General features: G+C 44.6%; 1 protein-coding gene across 3 annotated transcripts in view; it reads right to left on the bottom strand.

Moving 5' to 3' along the window:
- The window catches only part of LOC100881496 (uncharacterized), a 65,112-nt gene that overhangs the window by 2,897 nt on the left and 38,314 nt on the right, over window positions 1-23,901 (bottom strand). For 2 of the 3 annotated variants that reach the window (XM_076540196.1, XM_076540195.1), the window contains exons 2-3: window positions 3,575-3,883; window positions 27-3,119 (exon numbers count right to left, since the gene is read on the bottom strand). In XM_076540196.1, coding sequence (XP_076396311.1) covers window positions 27-3,119; window positions 3,575-3,833 — 3,352 coding nt within the window. In that variant the 5' untranslated portion in view covers window positions 3,834-3,883. Of the gene's footprint in view, window positions 1-26; window positions 3,120-3,574; window positions 3,884-3,970; window positions 4,171-23,901 lie in introns of those variants that run through there. The other variant, XM_012285821.2, reaches the window with a different exon arrangement.

The following is a 23,901-nucleotide window of genomic DNA, read 5'->3' as shown; positions in this document are numbered from 1 at the left end:
TCTTTTTAGCCAAGTTTACGACTTACCTTCGGCACGCAAACTCCGTATCTGGGTCTCCAGGGGTCGGAACGCGTTCAATGGTAGATTCTCCAAGTAATTTCTGCTCAGATCCAGGAGCCGTAGCTTCTTTAGCGGTCTGAACGCCTCGCTGGATATAGCGTTGATCCAATTACCATAAAGATGCAGTTCCACCAGGCTGACCAAGTTCTTGAACGTCACCTTGCCCACAATCGTGATCTGATTGTACGACAGGTCCAATACCTGAAGAGATTTCAGGTCCTCCGGGAACTCGTCGAGCTCTTTCAGTCGATTGTGCGTCAGATTCAGGATCCGAAGATGCTCCATGCCCTGAAGCCTCTCTTTCGGCAGAATTTCTAAGCTGTTCATACCGAGATGCAGCGTCAGCAGGTTGGGTAAACTTCTGAACGCGCCAGGCGATACTCTGAGAATGCAGTTCTGGCCCAAGTACAGATGCAGCAGAGCGGGAAAGGCCTCGAAGTCCTGCGAAGTGACTATGCTAAGGTTCGTGCCGGATATGTGTACTTCCTGAAGAATAGGATATTTAGCTTCCGACGGAAGATCGTGGATCCTGTTCAACGGATTTCTGGTCATATTCAACCACGCCAGCCCTGGAAGATTCTGACCGGACAACGCCACCGCTGGAATTTGTCTGAATTTGTTTTCGGACAGGTCCACGCGACGCAGCATCGTCGAGTGAGCAAAGAAGTTGGCTGGAAGCGCGTTCAAATGGTTGTGACTGAGGTCCACGGAGATAAGGCGCGACAGGTTGGCCATGGCGAAGCCGGACATAGTTTCAATTCGGTTATGGCTGAGGTCCAGTTCCCTCAGGTACTTCAAGCTGGCGAAGCTGGCCACGTCCACGTTCACGATCTCGTTGTTCGACAGCGTGAGGATCTCCAGGTTGAGGGCGCTGGCCAACGCGGAATACGGAATGCCCTGGAACCGATTCTGATCCAGTCGAATCTCTCGAAGGGTCAACAGCCGATCGAATATGCCAGGCGGAAGGTTGCGAAGGTAATTGCGGTTCAAATGCAAACGCGCCAAGTTTCGATTCAACACGAACACGATTTCTGGCAGTTGCGAGATCTCCGCCTCGTTCAGCAGCAGTTCCTGAAGGGACGGCAACCCGTTCAGGCTGTGCTCCGAGATTTGACTGAAGTTGTTCCCGGACGCGGACAGTGTGCGTAGGCCAAATATCCTCAGGTTAGACAGGGCAGCAGAAACGAGAAGGTTATCGTCGAGGTTCAGTTCGGAGAGGTTGTTCAGTCCTCGAAAAGCGCCGCTCTCCACGTTCACGATGGAACAGTTCTTCAAGTTCAGTGTTTTGATAGGCAGACCTTCCTGAAAGATCGCGTCGTGCAGGACGGTCAGATGATTATTGGCTAGGTCCAGAACTTTCAGCTTCTTCAGAGCGGTTAAGGAGAACGGGTCCAATCGTTTGAGACCGTTGTCCTGCAAGTACAACTCCTCGAGCTCGTGCAACTCCGAGAACGTTCTCGCTGTTATGTGATTGAGTTTGTTCATGCTTAGTTCGAGGAATTTCAGAGCTTGCATCGGGCGGAAAGCACCGTCCTCTATCCTGGAGATGGAGTTGTTGGTCAGATAGAGTCGTTCCACGAGGAGCAAGTCCCTGAAGAGAGGCGCCTGGAGATGCGTCAACTTGTTGTGACCCAGCCACATGATTCTGACCGAGGCTTGACCACGCAGGGAGTCGTTGTGCAGCACCGCTAGTCCGTTGCTGTCCAACTGAATGGACACCAGGGAGCTGCCTCCGGCCGACGATTCCGAAGAGGACAACTGAAACACGTCGCCCAGCACGGTCAGCTGGTTTCCCTGGAGATTCACGTGCTGTAGGCTGCTCAGGGTCCTCAGCGCTCCCGTTTCCATGTCGGTGATAGCATTGTTCTGCAGGTGAAGCTCCAGAAGCGACGGAAGAGGCGCGAAAACTCCGCGCTTCACCTCGGTGATGTTGTTGTCCTGCAGTCGCAGCTCGCGGAGCTGATGCAATTTGACGAACGTGCCTGGCTGAAGCTCGTTGATCTTGTTACCGTCCAGGGACAGGGACGAGAGCATCACGCAGTGTTCCAGAAATTCTGGCGGCACCTTCTCGATGTAGTTGTTGCTAAGATGTAATTGAGCCAATTGCGTGAGACCGGTCAGACCCCGGCCGTCGATTCTTCTGATGGCGTTCTGTTGGAGGTAGATGACCGCCAGACTGACGCTGCCTATGAACGCGTCCCCGGGGATCTCCAGGATATTGTTCTCTGCCAGGTAGAGTTCCCTTAATTCTGGCAGTCTGGCAAACACTCCGCCGATGTAATGAATGTGATTATGACTTAACTCGATGGTGCGCAGCCTCTCGTTCCCCTTGAAGGTGGCCAAGTCGAGAAACACGATCTTGTTGTGACTGAGATCGATGGACTCCAGCTCTTTCAGCGATACGAACGCGTCCTTGTGAATGGTCTCGATGGAATTGTAGTACAAGGACAGACTATGCAAGATGGGACAGGGTCTGAAGCAGTCCTCTGCGAGCTTCTCGAAGTTGTTGCTGCTCAGGTCGAGGATCAGCAACGAGCTTAGCAGACTATAGCCGTCGTTGGGGAGTTCCGAGATCTCGTTCCAGGCCAGGGTGAGCGAAGCCAAGCTTTCTAGTCTCCTCAGTGGCGCCATGGGAAACAGTTTCAGCTTATTCTCGGCCAGGTCCAGATCGCTCAGACTGTCCTCCAGGCCCGCGAACGCGTACTCGGAGATCTTCGATATTTGATTGCCTTTCAGAGTCAGTTTCATCAACTTCAGTCCGTAGAAACAGTAAGAGGAGAGTTCTTGTATGAGGTTCGCTTCGAGGTCCAGAGCGGCTAGCTTCCTCAGGTCGGCCAGCGACTTTTGCGGCACCTGGGGCAAACGACTAGAAACCAGGGCCAACGATTCCAAACTGTCTTTCAGATTCGCGAACGCCCCTTCGCTAAGTTCCCGAAGGGAAGAATGTGATATTTGAAGGTGCCTGATCTGCGAACCGACCGGAAAACAGTCATCTTTCAATTCCTCTATGGTCTTGTCCAGCTCGTAAACGCTCAACGACTGCACCGTCGTTCCCGCTCCTGGAAACGGTCGTAAACGACCCGGCTATTAATTCCGTACAGATTTGGGATTTTATAGATGGTGTAAAGTTAATAATCTCTTGAAAGGTGCTGTTGCTATCGTAAGCTGGTTCAAAGACTGATTATTTAACACGTCCAAAAAATCATTCGCTCAAACGTTCCGACAACAGCGTAACAAGTTTAGCATAAAGTTGAACGCTCGATTACTATCGCGAGAGATAAAAGCCTCTGCTCAAAACGCCGGCATGAAACTACTCGTTGGACGTTAATTTATCTGTTGTATAGCGAGTTGGAGCAAATGCAAACGCCGTTATCCTGATTATAATAATAATCTCTGTCGGCTATCGTCGGGTCGTTTCGTTAACAAATGAAAATTGGATCGCGCAGCGGGGCTGAAGTTTTTGCGAGAAAGTTCGCATTATCCTCGCGTCAACGTGTACGTTTCGTGCACTCACCACCAGCATTCAGAACTCCTTGCAGAGTAGTCCTGAGGGTATCCTCGGTGGCGCCAGGGCATTCCAGGAAAAGACCGTCCTCAAAATTGTAACAGGGACAGCCTGGAATAGTTTCTGGGGGTGGGCACTCGGCCATCTGATCGGTGGCTTTGGTCGTCGAGAAATGTTGTATCAGTAGGATCTGCAGGATCAGCCTGAGGGCGTGTTGCGTCGCGACGCTCGATCGTCTTCTCCGTCGTTCTGGCGCTGCTCGCGTCATCGTGGCGCTGCATTCGACGCTGTGATTTCCTCTGCTTTCTGGAGACTCCTCTGAAACCGTCAAATATAGAACAATGTTCGTGAGATTGTATCTTCTCGTCGTTGCAAGTTAAATAGTATTGATAGGATGTAACTAACTTTTGGAACACCATGGTACGATAATAAACCTGTGATATCACCGTAAAGGGGGATAACTAGGTTCTTCAATGATATCAGCGGAGCGGAAAATATTAAGAAGAGTCGACAAACTGCCATTACGTCCTGCTCGACCATCTTTTAATTATAACGAGACTGAATGGCTCCGCGGCGCTGCCGAGATTTAATAATCTTCTTGTTAGCTTAATGACAACGTTACTCGTTACGTATCCCTTGACATTTCCGGAGATTACATGTACCTTCCCCTGCCAACAACCAAAAATCTACTTGTTCTTTTACTAATTAGGGATAATTGGCTCTAAGGAGTGATCAGACTAGGTAACTCCTTTCACAGATGTTACACTTTGAACCATGGGACTGGGGGAAACGCAGAAATTTCGAAATGTCTGGTTACCAGGGAAAAGAGAGAAAGAGAAATAGTCCCTAGCGCATGGTAGACAGCTCGTTAGATGCGCACAGAAGAAGGGGAAATCAAAAACCGGATAATTACCGCGAAACAGGCCGTTACTTTTTAGTTACCCTTGTGTCGCGTTGCAGTCTCTCCACTAATTAAACGCTAATTAGTTAATAGGAGGTGGATCGTAGAGTCGCAGAGGGAGCGGTGGCGTATGAAATGTCGCGGTGTCTCAACCCGCGTTTCCGCTTGCTACGATACATTGTTAATAATTTTGCAAGGAAACATCCTATCAAGAGGATCGGTTAAATAGTCACCCGCGGTGACGTTGTCGATGATTTCTAACGAGCTCCCGTCTGTGCGGCGTCCGGCTTTGATACACCGGAAACGCACCATTCGCCGCCGGCTCGTTTCTCTTCCTTCCTTTCTCTCCGGTAACGGTCTTTTAAAGATCGCGTTAACTGAGCTACAAAATATTTATTTCCAATATCACCGCGCCATTATTGCAATACATCAAATTTCTATCGATTAAGACTGCACGAGACTCAACTAGAATACTAGACTGCACTAAATCGTCTAACATTTAGATATTAAATGAACAGCATGTATATAGAGCGTAGATTCCACAAATGCAACCGACCCTTGCACTATGACTTATTTTTCAGGTGCGTCAGTCAGAATTGACTAATTACAGCTACAATATTAATGTTATGCCAATACGTTATTACGCAATCGTTAACTATGCAAATTATAATTGGACTTGAACTTCAAATTGAAGCGTACTAAAAATTCGAGTAAAATTGATCACGGCCGAAGTACGAGCGCGTCATGAGTCAGACTCGTCAAAATAGTGCGAAGGGTTAAAGAGAGGAACTCTTTCGTGTTTTCGATTCACGATCCCCTGGCATGCGGAAAGGTATATCAGGATGATCCGCGCACCTGCCGTTGTTCTGTGCCGTTGATCCATGATGCAGCAGATGCAACGGAATGAGGCCGAGAGGCCGTGACCTACGCAGCCGGCATACATAATTCCGCGATTGTTATTGCAGGAAATCGCTGTATTCAGAATGTGTCTCGCACGGAAACCCGTGTATCCCGGCCACGCTGCACGCCGGAAGATCGCTATTTATGTGATACATTAACAGCGGCTCCCGGTCCATCTGTAGCGGGCAACCGGTCCGCGAAAAGCAGAAATTATTTCGTTGAGCCCGGGACCAAGGAAAGGGAAGTTGCGTTCGCCCGGAAGTACGCCCGACGAATGGAAAATGACGGACGAGATACTATAATTCGAGACAGAAAACCGCAAGATTCTGGCAACGTTTCGGTAAAGCGAAATTTATTTCTCGCGTGATTTCGCTGACGAGGAGATTCTTCTTACGTATTAATCGTTTTTATGGATCCGGTTGTAAAATAAATTTACGAAAGAGGATTTAAATTATTTAAATATTGGCCAAGGATATGCAAGCTGTAAGCCCGGGTTATTATCAACGTTTTCGTTTGAAAATAAACTATCCTTTGATCGCAGTTTCGAAGTTTGAGCATCTAGTAACTTAAAACCACTCGTACACTTGCAAATTGGTAACTTCAGTCCGTGCAATGTACCGTCCAATAAGTTTAAAATTTAAACTACGACAGAATCAGTGGAGTTTGCACACCGAAGCAGTCAGTCGACGAGTTTAACCCGTAAGTTAGCAGCCGGTAACTTTAAATTACGCTTAAATCACGAGAATGCTGTTTTCGAGAAATTCCTTCAGCGCAAGCGAAAGAAGTTAAAGTCACTTTGATTTAACCTAACCCACTGACCGCCCCAGCTTCGTTCTATATTCCCCGTACTCAGGGAATATAATCGTAGAAAGGTGAACCACGCGGGGGACCACTTTTCCACGAACCCATACACCGTGCAACGTGTTTTCGACGTGGTGCTAACCCCTAACCACTTAGCACGCTAAATTGCCGACCCGTGTTCACCGGAGTTTCCTGTGGTCGAAACGCAGCAACTGCGGCTTCCACTCGCAGCTGAATAAAAACGCTTATTTTGCGGCTTGCGAAGCGGTTATGCCCGCTTTCACGCGACAATGATAACCGTAATCAGTGGTTATCAATTTTATCGATGTTCGACTCAAAGTACAACTAAAATGCGTTGTGGTTCCGCAACTTCTATGACCATTCTATGGTCGATGGTAAAATGCCTTTAAATCTGAAAATGTTCAAATTTCGATCCATAACGGACATTTCGGACAAAAAGTCATCGTTAGCGCGACGGTAGCCATGTATGGAATGATGTACAAGGTTCTTAGATACAACGAGAACAGGCGCCAGGCTTGTAATCCCATAAAGGTCGACGTTCTCGCGAAAAGCGTTTTTGCGATTCAAGCGTATTACACGCGACCCACCCCCATCGACCCCGTTCCACGATCACCGGTCGTATCTGTAACAGGGGCATAGAAAAACTCGGAACAATGGATACCATGCGGTTTTTACGAGCGACTTGCCCGTCGTTTGGCCCTACGGAACTGTTACCAGGTGTCTGTTACGTTTTTTCAGAGATCGTAGTTTGATCCTGCAAGGGTTGGGCCGGAGGTTAAGGCAGAGCACGGCCAACGTAATTTCTTCGGGTAACTGGTGTTTTATTTTGTTGGGCAAACATAGAAATTCGTATCGATATTAGAATTCTGCTGCTATGTTATTGATCTTGGACCGAATACCAACACAGGAGATTCACTTTAAGGATTCTTTTTACAGCAGCCCAAGTATAACGTGTTGTATTACAAATATGGTTTATTTATCGTATAAAATTTAGTTCGAAGGCGAGCAAAGAGATGTCGAATCATTTTCTTGGGAATAAGAAGCCAAGATGTATCGGGAAGGAGATGTTTTCGATGAGGAGCTTCTCGAGTCACGGTGAAAAATCAAAGGAAACGCGAAATCAATAGATGCCCATAATCAGGGGAAAGCTCGAGGTTATATATCGCAGCTAAGGGATGCGATGAGATCAGGTGTCGCATTAAATCAAGAAACGCGTAAAATCAAGGGGTGAATTTGATACCGTAGAGGAATGATTACTTTGTGTTTTATTTATGTTCTTGTAAAATAAATGAAAATCTCAGAGGGGGATTAAATCTGATATTCACAGTTTGTTATTTAACACTTTTACAGAGAATATACTATGTAAAATTATATTTGGTTCGACGGAACTTGACGTTAATTGCGCGAATCCGAATTCAGTCAAGACACAAGAAATTTACTTTTCCATGCAAACGACGTTTTCGCGGCCACGAATTTTCTCCGGTGGCGCTAAAGTACTCGAGAATCGTTTTCCATCGAAGGACGCGAAAGAAACGACACGACTCCAGCTTGCTTCTCTGAAATTCAGATTCCGTTTCGTCCGTTTTGCGGGGCGGCCGCGACGAAACGCTAGGAAAGTTTCCTTGGTACCATGAATCCGTAAAAATGCGGGAGTTAAATCGCGTTCGGTCGAGTTAACTCCGGGGTTACCTCGTTTCCGGTAAACCGGATCCACTAAATAGAAAACAAGCTGGTAGTTTTCTTTCGCGAGGACGCGCTTTCGTTTTCGACCGCCTTCGTCGCGTTCGATTTAACCCCGTCCAACTCGCAGGAAAACGAAGAAACAAAATATGAGGTAAAAAGAATTGTTCCGCGTGACAGGGTATTGTTCGGTGCAGTCGGTCGTCCAAAACGGAACGAAACGAATTGTTCCGGCTGTTTCGAGCGTAGAATTCTGAACGAATTCTGTCGATTAAAAAACTTTCCTCGATATTGATACGTACACAGCGTGACAATTTTCAAAGCGAGTTTTACTGTTTAAATTTTTATCGAATTCGTTAGGTACGCGCGAGAATATTTGTTTAATTGTTTCGATGGGGCATTTATTTTCGTTGTCTTTTGCTCTGTGAAAACATTGATCGACTCTATACACGGTTGACGTCGAATAAAAAGTATCGAAGTAACTAAATTGATTAAAACGTCGCAACGAAAATAGGGAAACAGAACGGTGGACGATTAGCGGCCATCTTGATAGTAATGCGCCATTCTATACGATCACACTTCTTTCCGATATCTAATAATCAAGGCATACGGTTCTGAAACTCAATTTTCCTATTCCCAATATTCCCCGGGCTCATTTCTCTCGTACAATAACACCTTTTATCCAGCATTTTCGCGAGTCATCAGACGTTTCCCCAAGCGATCGCTCTAAGAATTCGAAGAACGAGCCGCAAAGCATTCGCGCGAAAGGAACTTGTTCGCATCACTGTCGATCGAGAGAGACGATTAAGGAACGGTGTAGCACCGAGGGAGTCGAGCATCGTTCGCCAGCCAATCGTACGAAGATTAATGTTTGAATTGAAAACGTTCCTCGAATCCCAAGTGAAATCCAGCCTTAATAGGCCGCCTTCGAAATACCCTTACAGTTACAACGAAACTTTCGAGTGGATGCGATGGTAAACAGAAAATCATTCGAGTGAGGTTTAACCCTCTGGCATGTTTGCTTCGGTGGTTGTTCCACCTCCCACGTTTACCGTGGGGTGTTTAAGAAACGTCTATGAGTTGTCTTCTTCGCAACATTTCTTATTCGGAAGATAAAATATTTTAGTCCTCTTGAACTAATCGTTCAGGTGCGCCAGTCAGAACTAATTACAGCTACAATATTAAAATAGACATAAAAAATTGAAATGTTATTCAATAATTGACTGTGCAAATTATAATTGAACTCCAACTTGAAGCGTATTCAAAATTTGAGTAAAATTGATTACCGCCGAGGTACGTCACGAGTCTGACTCATCAAAATAGTGCAAGGGGTTATTTTCTCGTAATTCTAAAGCAACGAACGCAATCGCGGAAAGAAATATAAATTATCGAACACCGCTCGTAGAATAAATAACGCGACGATTTAAAATCATTGATTAATAATTAAGTAGGTGGAACGTTGTTGAACGTTGGAGAGCTACCACAGCGATGGCCACGTATTTAATTGGAGTAATAATAAGCGGGAAATTGTATCGCGTATTCGAGCACCGGTTGAAATCACAATTCGTGCTCCTCGGGAAATAAATTGCATAAATAAACACGCGTGAACGTCCAGCTTCGATCAACGATTGTAATACAGGATGTTGATAGGTGCATGAAATCGATGGTTCAATTATTATGTCATTATATGTTCCGCGAGCATTAATTTTCTAAATTTCCGGCAATATACGGAATATCGTATTTTGTATTCAAAACGCGCGTAATTGCTAGATATTCGGTATTCACTGGATATTTGGCACAGTTGCGTCGAAATCTCTCGCAGCGAATTTAAGGTGCTTCAATAACATTGCGTTACCAACTCTGATCTTCTAACCCGTTTGCAATAAACCATCGAGCTTTGTATCTCCTTTAGATTAGGGTACTCGAGTAGATTCGTTGACCGGTGGTATGTCGAGGAGAAACTGTGGATCAAGTAGAAAGCCAAATTCCAAGGAGCAGCATATCGGTTAAGCTTCGTTTGGTCGGCACTATTTCATTCGCTCTGACCGAAATCGAACGGCGGCTTTTTGTTTTTTCTTTCCCTTCTGCCCAAACCGAAATTCTAGGCTCTCGCAGAAAGATCGACTCTTCGAGGATATTGCTTCTCGATGCGCATCGGCTTTTAACCGGTTTACCTTGTTCTCGCAGGAGAGAAAAGCAAAGGCGAGCCACGAAGAAGCTTCCAATTTCCGCGCAGGCAGAGAGCGAGAGAAGGACAAGGATAGAATTCTACCCTGTTTCAAACGTTTTCACTTCGGCAGATTCTTCTTGGTAAGTGACTCCGAAGAATCTCGGAAACTGCAGGTTTAAGTGAATTCGAGGTGTGCCAGGCTAAGATTACCACCTACCAATTTTGCTCCGCTCTTTTCTCGCTCTCCTACCAAACAACGGGGACAAGAATTCGCTTTGGATTTCCGGTTACGATCTTACCTATGGAGATTTTTCCGCATCGAAAGAGGATTTCGCGTTACTTGGCCTACCTATCTGCTCCTAAAACCTGTCAAGAACTTCTGATATCTGCACCGGTTTCAGCTCTCGAGGACGATGGAAAGGTTCAACGATCTCCCAACAGAAAAATCGACTGTGCTTAAAAATGCATTCGACTTTGTCTCGAATTTTTTTTCAAAACTTTTTAGTAAGCTCTGTTAAAGTTAAGCGATTCTTCAAACAAGGATAATCCGGGACTTTCAACTCGATCGAATTACCGCCTCTTTAATTCTGTATCCGACAGTCGAAAGATCAACAGAATATTTCTAAACGAAGTACGTTAACGACCCTTGATTGTCCAAAGAGACGTGACACTTGTTCGAGTATTTTAAGAAGGAATCGAAGCGAGCAAGCAAAGTGTTCTTTGAAGTCAATGTTGATATTCATGGGTACGCGAAGCTTTCACGACCATGATTCCAAATGTTGGAACAGCTGGTTCTTACGTTTCTGACTAATTAAAAAGCATTTTGTTTGCAGAGACCTGTTCGTATCAACGGCAGAGGACGAGCTAACTCTTGGAATTCGTTTGAAAGTTTCGAAGGGGGAGGGATTGTTTGACTGTGTACGAGACAGAACGACTGAAAGATCGGCGAAGTTCGTTGCAAGGAGGATTTCAAGTTTACCGAGACAATAAACGAGCGTGAGTGTTCTCGATTGGTCGATAAAGTCGGCGAAAACTGGCCGAGGGGTTAATTAGGCAAACTACGGAACACCTAAAGAGTTGGAAGACCGAGGTTTCCTACAATTTCATTGGAAATCTTCAATGCCGTTTCGTTAGCCACGATGTTCTTTTGTCTCCGTTTCGACAGTGTTTCGAACAAACAAAATTTGCATGATAGTCACCTGAAAGACGGATAAGTAACTTTTTGGATATCCTGTACAGGAGGAGAGTACTTTCAATATTTCCTAATATCGATTGGCTGTCAACCGCGTTGAAAACTGCATCGTCTGATGGTCAGGATGCTCGAAATATTCAAATGAAATTCCTCGATCGAGATATTCCGAGAGAACGTTACACGTTGGTCGGCGAACGGAAGAAGAAGCACGGCAAATCCGGCATCGGTTAATTCGAGATACAGAATTCTCTGAGGTCTGTTCATCCCGTTCGACAGATGCCTGTCGAAATCAGAAAGGTGCTTTAATCTGAGCTGTGCCGTGTCTAGAGTCCGGGGCCGCGTTAATAGAAACCGACCGAGAGAATCCGTGATCGCGGGAAATCGGTTTGTCCGGCTCCGATGGGATTAAAATGGACGAGATCGAGCCGTTCTCGACGAGCTGCGCGACGAAAGGAGGCCATGGGACGCTACCGATGATGCGCAATTTCGATCGGGATTCGCTCCAGACCCGATGGAATAATTATTTCCTGTTGATTGGGAATCGAAGATTCTCCGATTGCTCCATGAAAATATGTTTCGCGGAAAACTATTTTACAAAAGAAGCAAACATCTTCTGCCTTTGCTAATTCTATCAGCAAAGAGAATTTGACTGCATTATATGCTGTAGGGTTTCTTCACGATGTGTTCATTTGTCATATGATGTAATATGAAGAAACAGCAAATAATTCTCCCTCGATTGATTTCCAAAGAGGAGAGTTACTTAGTCAACGATGTGGTCCAAGTCAGAGTGGTCCGTTAAAAATAAAATTGTCAATAGGTCTATCTCTTAGACCCTAAGTATAATTGCCAGAAGAAGGACCAACCTACAATGTCCCCCTCGTTTTCGCCAGCGTTGAACAGCAGAGATCTCGATCGTATATCGATCCGTTAAAAGAACTAATAGCAGATAATGGGGTGAAACAATGTTACCGAGGGTGGCCTACGAATTTCCATTTAAAACATTCTCCCTGATAAACCACCCTCGCTAAAGACTCCTTGAATAATCCCGGAACGATCAAAATTCTCTCATCCTGTGCTTCTTGCACAAACATCGTGGGCCCGGAAGGACCGAACCCTCCTCAAACAGCCTCGGGAACGATCCTAGGGGAACGGTTGAATATTGAATACGTTCGTCAAGCCTGAAGCGCGAGTTCCGGGCGGAAACAAATGCCAGATATTCCGGTGGAAAAGTGGGAACGGTCGATCAACGAAAGAGGACCTCACTGGACGATCGAGACGAGGGTAGAAACGACCAGTCCTACGAATTTCGCGAGTATTGGAACATACGTGACCCCCTTTCCGGTCTCGTTCCCGGAAATCGCTGATCTTCGAACCGGTATTTCGTTTCGAATGTTCTTTATCGGAACGCGCTGCCACCCTTACGTGGAATAGAGCTCGCGGCTCTAGCTCTCGAGAATTTACTGCCCTCGTCGTACGTGCAGTAACTTAAGGGTGCGGGAACGAACAGAGCAAGTAGGAAACACACTAGGCGATTTAAACTTGGACCAATTCTAGACGCTCGACCTCTCTTTCGGTGATCCAGATAGGTTCTTCTTTTTGACGACTGGTCGGTTTTCCGGAATCGAAAACGGAAACCGTTCGGATCGAGGAGGATTCGGACAAAAACCACGCTTGTTTTATCATCGAGTTTCGGTCGAAACTTTGATACGTTTCTGAAATTTAGAGATGGGTAGGACCCGAAAGTAATCAATGCATATATCCGTTGTAGTTCCTCCTTTGTTCGGGCACAGCTTGCAGCTTTCCACCTTCCATGTAGAAATGTTCATTCCATGCGGCTCGAGAGTAAAACCCTGATTGATTCGCGGCCACCAACGCGACAACCGCAATCGATCAAACGCTGGTGCACGTTGCACGCGGCTGCATCGTCGGCGAAATGCATCTCGGTTGAAAACTCGGTTGGAACCTCAACAAAAACAGGCGGAAAAAGGGAAGAAAGAGATAACGCTCCAACGTCGATTGCTCGATTTATAGTCGAAATTTTAATCCGTTATTGTATTGGGAGATCTACGAATTTCAGAACTCTGCTGGCTTTCGATCCACGATAATCATTTCCCGGAAACCACGTATTTCCCTCGTGATGCGCAGTAATTTCCGGATAATCGCCGTCGATGGTTGCCTAATTGGTTGCTAATCAAACGATATCTGTCCGGAGGGGATTTTACTAAGAATAACAGCGGAATAATTAAGCAGCTTAAAATTTTGATCACCGATTATTTTCGCGAGGAAAGTAGCACTAACTTGTGGGATATCGTAATAGATGGGAAGTAATCGTTTATTAACTCCCCTCATTCAACTTCATTCAGGTACGGCACGGACTGTTAGGGGTTGTTCGTTTCAGAGTCGTTCTCGAGGACGACAAGGGAGAAAAGGTGGAAAGGATAAAGAATCCCCGTGGACGGGTTAAAGTATAGCGCGGGTACAAAGAGTCCGGGCAGCTCAGCACTTTCAAAGAAATATCGTTCGGGATAGATAGGGAAGAATCGAGCCGAGAGAGCCGTCGTCGTCGTCGAAGAAAACGTCGATGAAAAGAGGATAGAAGGGACGCGTGTAACAGTGGCCTGGGATACGAATAAAAGAATGACTGAATATCGATTCGGGTGTGCACATCCACGCCTAACCCGTTTTAAGCTCACCCGTTGCACATGGTTTCCCCTGTGTTTCCTCGCGCCGCCTGCAATTCCGACGCTCGTTTATCCTCCCGTGGACAGTTTAATCGATTCTCCGCCGGTTTTAATCGCTGGACTCGCGGCGTTGTTTATTTCAAAGGGGTTGCCTCCTTGCACGTGACGCTGCGTCCAACCGTCTACGAAGAATCGGGAATCCCTTTGCTCGGGAATGCGTGACATTCCGTTCGACGGTCGGAATAAAGGGAAGCCTCGGTGATTGTTCGAGAATACGGCGACATCTTGTCCGGTATCAAAGGTGAACGACGATCTAACGACAGTTTCGACTTCGGAACACGTGATATCCGACGTGCACCCTTAACCCTTTGCGCGTTCGCCTGTAACCTTCCTGCCAAATATATTCCGTATCAAAAGTTCGTTTTATGAAATTGTACGAATAGGAGATTAACCTTGCGAAAGCTCGTTTCGATAAAAAAGAAGTGGAAAGTTTTATTAAATCGCACCCAAGAGCAAACTGAAACAGGTAAGTTAAACTTCGCCGGAGAATTTTCCTAAAATTCACTGCGGTGATTGTTGAATCGTAATACGCCGGAAGGCAGATGGACTGACATGGCTCGATCTGCATACAATTTTCCGAACGCGAAAAACTGACAAGAGAGGATTATCGAAGTTCGTTCCGATTGCCTTCAAAAAGGAACAATCGTTCCTCTGTTTATAACTTCAAACTATTATATCTGTACTTTCACGATGCTTTTCAATCGCAAAAAAATTATACCAGGAAACTGTTTAAGATTCAACGCGGTTAAAAGGTTTTGTTCCCAAAAAAGATTCGTTATCGAATAAATTTATGGCTCGAACTTTTCAACGTGCACAACAAGCAATAAATCTAGAGCGAAAACTAATCAACCGCACAGACGTTGCAATATCTAACGCGATAAGCGTTAAACAAACCGGAAGCTTACACGTAAACGAGCCATATAAATTAGTAACCGTTTCGAGAAAGTTGCCCGGGTCGATCATAATGGACGACGCTTTAAAAGTCCCGCCTCGAAGTTGCCGTATAAATTAGACCAAAAGTTCGCCGTAAACAAGATGCAACGGCCTTTTCCACGCTCGGCTAGAACAATCGGGGGATATTTATAGCCGCGAACGTACGCCAAATAGTGGCGATCACGGAATTTTACGGCATCTTTGTTGCGCGAGAATCTCCCGGGGGAAACGGAGTCCAAAAGTGGATGGTTGGCAAACGGACGATTTCGCTTAGCTCGAAACTCTTACGTATTGCTGATCAAACAGTCGTATACTTTGTCGTTGCCTCCCACGCGATCCTTATTCCGATCCATTTCCTCGGGAACGATCGTCTCTGATCTTTGAAAGAAACTCGCCTGTGATCCAACAAATTTAGATAGCGAAGACGTTTCGTTATAAATCAGCTCGACTCCATATAATTCTACGGAATTGTTTCGGATAGGATAACATCACGAATTGTATATACAGGCTGTCTCACAACTCGTGTAGCCCTGGAAAGGGGTGGTAGAGGACGCGATTCTAAGCAAGATTTCCCTTTGCAAAAATGGGATCTGAAGCTTCGTTTTTGAGTTATTAAAGAAAAACGCGGACCAATCAGAGCGCGAGGATTCGGCGCCAATCACGGCGCGCAGTCGCGAGAGCGACGCCTTCGAGCATAATGGCCGACTGGGCGTAATCCTCGCGCTCTGATTGGCCCGTGTTTTTGCTTAATAATTCAAAAACGAAGCTTCACACCCCATTTTTGCAAAGGAAAATGTTATTCAGAATTACGTCCTCTATCACCCCTTTACGAGAGTTACACAAGTTGTGAGACACTCTGTATGTTAAACTTCTACGAAATCAGGGAAAGTTTCCATAACCTCGATGTTCGCTTTCCATTTGTAGGACATGTACATATTTTGGCTAGGAAAATATCAGTTTTAGACCCAGCATGAATCTCGACGCGAAATTCTGGAAAAAAAATTATGAGCGCTTCGTTTACGAAGCTGGCCGCAGTAGATACAGCTGCGACTGGTCAGACACGCGTTAATAAGAGTACGTGTTATTCCAACGCTGTCCGGGATCATACGTTTCAAATTATTTAATTCGATCGCAAATATTTAATTATTTAATCACGTAACGCGAACGCGAAAGCAGTTATTTACACACGAATCAAAGCTTCGTGCAATTAATTCATTTTTCGATCATTGGACTAAATACCAAATATTGTCCAAAAGAAATGTACGGACATTTGGAACTAATGAATAAACATAAGAGAAAAAATGGAAATCGAATAAAAAAGGAATGATTGTTCGATAGATTCCAGAGGTGGCGCCATCTGGTACAATTACGACCACCAATGAACGCGCGCACAGCAGACGGAGAATATTATTTTTAATTAACCGTCTTGCAGGGGTGGCCGCCATACCGTTTCCATGGGGTCGTTAATCCGTACCAAGCGACAATATCGGAAATCCGGCTGCATAATGTTATTATCGACGCTTTTATAATTAGAACTCGGCTATTTCGTTTTGTCAGGACCACTTTTTTCCACCCTCTTTCTCTCGGATTTTCCCTCGCAGATTCTCCGTTCCTTTTTCGCAACCAACACTTCCCTGCGCCGTTACTCCTATGCTTTTCGACGTTTCAAAGAGGGAGGGGAAAATTAAGACCCAGTCGGTTCAGAAACTTTGAATGCTATCGCGCAAGGGGTGCAACGACGGCGAAACAAACGCGGGAACAAACAAGTCGCGAAAGGGGTTGAAAAACGAGGGAAAAAAAAGGATTCGGTTCGTGGTGAAATTACCGGTTCGTGGTACTCTTTCAGGGGTTGTCGCTGACGTAAACGAACTTTAAATAAAAAAAATAATTTCAGTAATGTGTAACTTACTCGAATTTTAAGGGAATACGACATCCCGAGGCATTTAGAAACAGGGAAAGTTGATGAATTTTTTTTCGTACGTCATTACCGAGTGAAAAGTTTTGATTTTTTCAGAGGATATAAAGGTAACTCGCAGCTTTATGTTCCAATTTTTTGAAAGTAAAAATGTTGCAAAATGGCGGCATTACTCGCTAATTAGTGGCCGCCTTTCAACGCCCGAAGTAAAAAGTTATCTTCCTCGGTTTCATTATGCTATCTGATTTTTCTAAAAGGTTACCGACAAATTACGGGTAATAAAATGTTCACTCGGAAAGAACCAGTTAATTTTTTGCCGAGAACTAATAAAATTACCGAAAGTGGAAATTCATGTCGTAGATCGAACATTTTCATGCGTACATGCCACTCACGAAGAATTCAATAAATGAATTGAACACATTCGCGGCTGATATGATAAATTGAACGAACGCGTGGAAAATGCGGGAACCGGTGTTAACGGTAAATTGTGGGGTGCGAGGCAAATACCTCATGAAATTCGTCAAAACGTGTCGCCCGAAATGTCCGATCGTTTCACGCTGCAACTTTCTTTTTTTACTCGTTCGAGTTTGCATGTAATTCGCTCCGTCTTTTCGGTGATTTATTATCCGATTCATCGATCGCTAACAATCATACGTTTCATAAAATTTCCACTAATCAAGATTAATTTCTTCTACAAAAAGTAATTCGCTACGTTCGTTTTTATCGAATTTCGGATCAAAGCGGAAATATATAATTTTGCCCGGACTTTCGCGTACTTCGGTGGAAAGCTAGATTCATAAAATTCGCTTCAGTACGCTTAGCGCGGAATATGTTATATCGGTACGCGTTGAACTACGGAATTTAACTCGATCTAACAAATAAATTTTGCACTTTACAGCCCCATCGGTGTCGATATAACTCGAGCTTTCTGTATTTCGTAAGTGGCGAGTTCGATCGCTACTCCGGTGGCACTCTTTGGAAAGTTCCAACTGTCGAAACTCGCGATAATTCAAGAATTGTTTGCCGGGGAACCTTGGACGGTCGTTAGCATTTTGCAAGGGAAAGTTTATTGAACTCCGTATATTCTGTTAGCGGGAGCATATCACATTGAAAGGCGGAAAAATGGCCCGTTCGAAAATGGCACGTCGTTAACAAAGGCGTTTAACAAGCGACTCGTTCGTAGAATAGAGACGGCTCTCTCGTTCGTTCGTCGTGGAATTTATTCATGAGACTCGTCTTGTTTCGATGTTAATGACGCGTCGGATCCTTTGTGGATTTCTCGGTAATGAAGGAACGGAAAGAATGGTCCCGTCTCGCTATCGATTACGTCGCCTCGGGCTTGGAATCACCCGCCCATACTCCATTTACCCAGACCGAATTGTTCGACCGGTGAATTTCGTAAAATAAAAGTGGCCACGAATTCGATCTTTTATCGAAAAATTCAGCCATCTGCCTTTTAATACCCGATACAGCTTTGCATCGGGAATTTTCGGCTACTTCGATCCGCGATCGAGTGGTGGAAGTCGCTTCGTTAAACTTTCACGAAGGCAGTTTGATCGAGTGCTCCGTGAATTTTGACCGGGGGATGCCAAAGTCGAATTAGCTGAAATTTTAGCAACGTGCCCCTCCTTCATTTGCCGGTATCATTTAACTGATATTGCTCGGAGCCATTTGGATCAAAGGAATCTGGTTACGGGATTATCGTATATGTTATCGATGCGTGCGTATTTACGTGCTCCCCTTTCATATCGTCGCTATGGTTCCGTGTGGAACATTTGATTGACGTTTTGCCATTCGTTGCTCTCGTTCGTGTAAGTCATTTATTTAACGAGTTGAATAGCGGGTCATTTATTTATCACGTTGAATGTCACGAGGGTCACCGGTGATCAACGATGCCCGTATTAGTAAAAGTCCTTGAATCGAACTGGGTTCCAGCTAAAATTGACCCGCGATGTCACTTACCGAAGCACAGAAAACATACGAAGTTATCAGATAAACAATTAATTTTCCAGCGAGAAAGACGTATCGTTATCGCACACGAAGTTTCCCTTCGTATCTGAGAGAACACGTAACTTTGACCTACAAATCATTCCTGTTAAATTTTTCCATTAATTATATCAAGTTCGTAGAGTCGAGGGCTGCGGTTTGCTGTTACACTGCTGAACTTTGAAACTAGAGTTCGAAACCAGCTCGACAACTACAACTTCCGCGCGGTTTCGATATCGATAACTTTACTACAAACTTATAACCCACGAATTAAGATCGAACTTTCGATAATAGCAAAATCTCGTCCTCCGGCCTAAAACGCTCTCCGCTTCTTTGAGCTCCAACGTCGATTATTCGCATCCTCGGTTGATCGCTTTAAAATTCGATTCTCGAAGCGGCGTGTAATATAAAGGTTAATTAGTTAAAAGACTGGATTATCGATACATTTAAGATTTGCCGCAAAATAGTTTACTTAAAAATGCAATTTCGTTAACACGAGATTTATCAACAGTTACGAATATCAGGGATCTTGATTAAGCCGTGGCGAATCAACCCGAGACTGTTTATCAGTTAACACTCGAGTTAGTTTACAGTTATGCGGTACAAACGGTGGACTCTCGAGGAACATGTTCAGAAGCAATCAAGCTTTCAGCGATCAATTAATGCGCAGCCTCAATCTACAACGTCAAACGGCAACTAGGTCACCAGACATCTGCCTACTTATTCGCACCATCCTTTGAACCCTTCAGATCGAGGAACTCTCGGCTTCGACACCTCAAGGCGTCTTGAACCCCTTCGTACGGATATCAAACTCCTGGCAAACTGAACGGTGTGCAAATCCATCACCCATTACACTCGATCAACATCGTCTCGTCGCGCGAAGGGCGAACCTTCGACTCTGCGTGTCTCGGTTGAATTATCGTAATATAAATGTAAGTTTATAGAGAGGGGAACGTTACTGGTAATTCCCTATCGAGTTAAGTAGAGAGGTTAAGGTAGAGATAACGTTCTGGTTAATAGAGAAAGATGTCATGCAGTCAGGGTAGAAATTGTTAAGTTACATGGTGCGTCGAGTTGTCAGTATTATTGTCACGTCAGTTGTCAGCGAATCTACTCGGAGTAGAATCAGCACCGGATTAGCAATAAATGGTCAACGTCAGTGTCCAGTTCGGCGAGGAATATCGAATTTTTCCTCGCAACGTATTTACCGTAGTTGAACGTCCGCAAGAAGTTAACCAATACAACCGTTAGCTTCCGGGCATAGTAGAGATTCCAGGATACATTCGAGGACATTCCTGTCCCGGTAGAAAAAGTGGCAGCTAGACCTGGAACAACAACCGCGGTTAACGCGAATGGCAAGCGAGAGGGATGCGGTGGAAATTGTTTCGGCATTCCTTGCTGGCAAGTTACTCGACGTGACGCATCATTTACAGTGTGCCCTCTAATTTCAGATTGTATTTCAGCCGGTCCCGTAAGCAAAGAGGAATCTCGCCCGCGTTCTACGCAAGCTTCGCGGATACGGGTACCCGTTAACGTCGTTAACTCGAAGAAACTTGTAAACGCAATTTATACGGGCGATGCGTTTCGCGCCTCGCACGACGCGATTTCCCGACGGGGATTAACTTCTCCGTTTATTCTATCTCGCGAACGAAGGAGCCCCAGAGACGCGGGGTAGATCGTGTCTACGTCGAGCAGATAGCAGCCGGTTGCGCGAAATCCGGACGCGATTTCACGGACGACGACCCGCGAACCGAGACCGGGTATTTTCTACGAATTGAAACTTTGCACGGTGTTCCGGATGCTGTTGGTTTGTAGAATTCGGGCTGAAGCGATTCGCGTGTTGCTCCGTGCGCAATTTGAGCTACATCGACCAGCCAATTTGCCAAAATGGAATGTTTCCGAATAACTGCAATTTTTGTTCGCCTCTTAACTTTATTAGATAACGGGTTTAATGTTGTTGTTTCATTTTTTTAATTAAATTTCGTAATATAGGTGCAGCGAACAGACTCCGGAGAGATATCGAAATGAAAATCAAGAATTTTTACCTCTTACTCGACTTTTTATACTTTTCGCCCGAGATAATATGCTATTAAAGTTTTCTGGTTACTTAGCCCCACTCAAATATTATTTTTCCCTACCATTTTTAAACATTAGCTCTCTTCTTTGTTCGCGGTCTCATTACCGTAACTGTTATTGCAATCATTAGATTTTACATTTTTTTATATTAACGTGGATGTTATTTTTAGACCAGCGTTATTATTACGATATTAATATAATTCTCTCGTAGCTGCTATTATTACAGACTTTCTTTATCACGGTTATTACCTCGCAACGTGTTTCGGAAACAAATATTTGGTGTTCTTTGTTTCTACAGAAAATGACTGGATTACCATTACAACGTTATTAATTTCGCCACGTAATTCCGTGACGATTCGTTGGAATGACGCTAGCCAAGTTCCCCGGCACGAAGCTCACGCCATAATGATAATGAATAACGAAAAGGAAGGAAGGAAGGAAGGAAACCAAGTCGTTACAAATGTAGCACGAAACGACCGAAACTTGCGTCATAATTTGTTTCTGTGCCGTCAGAAATGTAAGAAATTATTAACAACGATAAAACGTGCTAAAAGAAACTTTGCTCTTTCAACGTCATCGAAGTTTAATCGCCGCTGCACTATTTAAAGAATGGTCCACTTTGTTTCACTTCCAAAGTATAAAGTTTTATAATATACTTTTCTTACATTACGATCATTGACTGCAGATATAAACTTTAAGGACGTCTAAAAAATGTTGCTCTTTCGGGAGGAAATGCTGGCCAGATAAGAATAAGACACCTAACTTTCTGCCTCTGCATTGCTACATTTTTCCATTGTTCGTTAAATTTTTTGTGACAGGAAAAAGATGAGACCTGGTTTCAATACATATTTTATTATTATGTTGCACTTCTGCAACTTTATGCATATGTGACCTCTCATGATATATTTTAGACCTGGTTTCAATACATATTTTATTATTTTTATTATTATGTTGCACTTCTGCAACTTCATGCATATGTGACCTCTCAGTATGATATATTTTAGACCTGGTTTCAATACATATTTTATTATTTTTATTATTATGTTGCATTTGTGCAACCTTATGCATATGTGACCTCTCATGTATGTTGCAACAGTGCAACATTAAAAGAAAATTTGAACGTATTCCCTGGTGATGAGTCACGTCTATCACTCCGTTGAAATGCGATTCGGAAACGCGTCACACGTTTCAGATGCGGAGCTAAAGCGGCAGCCGAAACTGTCGAACAGAGGATGCGTGACGCGGCATAACGCTGATCCATTTTAACCCGTATCCTCAAAAGGCGAATTCTTTTCGCGCGTTAGCTGTTTGTTCGTCCCGCGAAGCTTTCAATCGGATCCCCTGCGCTGAACAAAATGCACGGAGTATCGTGTTGCGAGCGTCTTTTCGGAACGTTATCGCCATCCGAGATCCCGGCGGAAGTCGACATCTAATCCTGCAAAACTGCAGACGTTCGGTTGATCGAGTTTGATCGAAATCGAATTTCCAAGTGGAAAGGGGCGGCTTCGAACTGCGTATAATTGCATTTGGCACGACGGTATCGCGTCAAAGGAACGTTTGTATTCGAATTAGAGCGAATATGATCGGGTACGACTCGTCTAACGAGATTAACGGATATGACAGGATCTTTTGACTCGGTGTTTCTTCGTCTAGAGGGAAAATAGTTCGAAGCTAGCAAAATGGAGGTACAACGTTATTGCGTGGTAAATCGTTGGGGTACAATTTCGACTAAATTTTCTCGAAATTTGTCCTCGTGGCACGGTCTTTGTTCGTTTCGGCATGTAAAGCTATGCGAACAATACCAACAGGAAATAAATACACATTACAACACGCGTCGCTATAAAATTCCGCCCATTTTCCAGCGTGCTTTTCGCGCGTGACAAAGGTGCTCGAAATTTACGTAGCCCCTTGTAACCGCATGAAATAAATTTGCTCGCTCGCATGCTCGCTTCAATCGCACTCGCCAACGTAATGAGCTTTTTTCCCGATGAACAATGGTTCTGTAAGTTAAAACCGCAAGACGCATGTCCTAACGCGTCGTGTAATTTATGACCTAACCTAAAAACTCTGACACGGTACTATAACACGAAACTACTTTAAAGTAGCGCTTATACTTGTATCTTAAATGTGGGTATTCATAATTAAGCCATAAATCGGTAAGATAAATCACTCGATACCATACTAACGAGCTGTGGTAATCGTTAATTACGCACCGCGGGTGTCAGATATTATACCGTAAAATATAGGAGAAAAAAGGAGTAAATCAGGTGTACTAGAATGTTTCAGGAAAAAATTTCCCCGTCAAACGTACGAATATTTGCGATCGTATCGACATTGACGCGCGATAGTGTACCGTGTAACTGCGAAACACCGAGTAAAACCTGATAAATGTTTTTAACAGTTGTTCCCAGGGAAAGAGGGGTCAACAAGAACCAACAGCTTGTTGAGAGTATATCTCGCTGCCTGTCAATCCTATACCCCTGTATTGCTTTGCCCTATCAATGGTTCCAGAGATTTAGTCGCGACGTGTTTCCTTCGGAACAATGCTCCCATTTTATCTTCTACATTGTAGAAATCCATTTGTGTCATTTTGTATGATAAAACCCTTTCATTCTTAGCTCACTCTTCTTCTACAAGTACATAGACTTTGATCTGACCTTTCTAACATAAAGGTGACGCACCAGGTGCGCCTCCATAAGTATTCAAAGCGTAGTTGACCGATCAGAAAAATAAAGTTCCCCAGATTCTTGCAATATTCTATGAGGTAGAGCACGTTGCGAAAGTTCGTAGAAAACTGCGAGGAAACCGAAAGTAAAGCAACGTCCTCGCGAAAAACGAGCAGTGCCGGTTCGAGGCAACTCTTCCGTGTCATTGGTCGATGTCCCGTGTTCCAGCCGGGGATAAGAACGCAGAATGAAAAATGCAGCAGCTTGTTGCTGAACGAAATATGTTTGAGAAGAGTTTTAGCCCGGCGTAGGAGAAGAAGTTTCATTATAGAGCCGAGGGGAGGGAATTTTTCA

Source organism: Megachile rotundata, chromosome 15 (genome assembly GCF_050947335.1).
Source record: "Megachile rotundata isolate GNS110a chromosome 15, iyMegRotu1, whole genome shotgun sequence".
In the NCBI taxonomy this organism is placed as follows: Eukaryota; Metazoa; Arthropoda; class Insecta; order Hymenoptera; family Megachilidae; genus Megachile; species Megachile rotundata.
The sequence above is the reverse complement of the archived record's forward strand: the minus strand, read 5'-3'. Positions and strand labels throughout refer to the sequence as shown.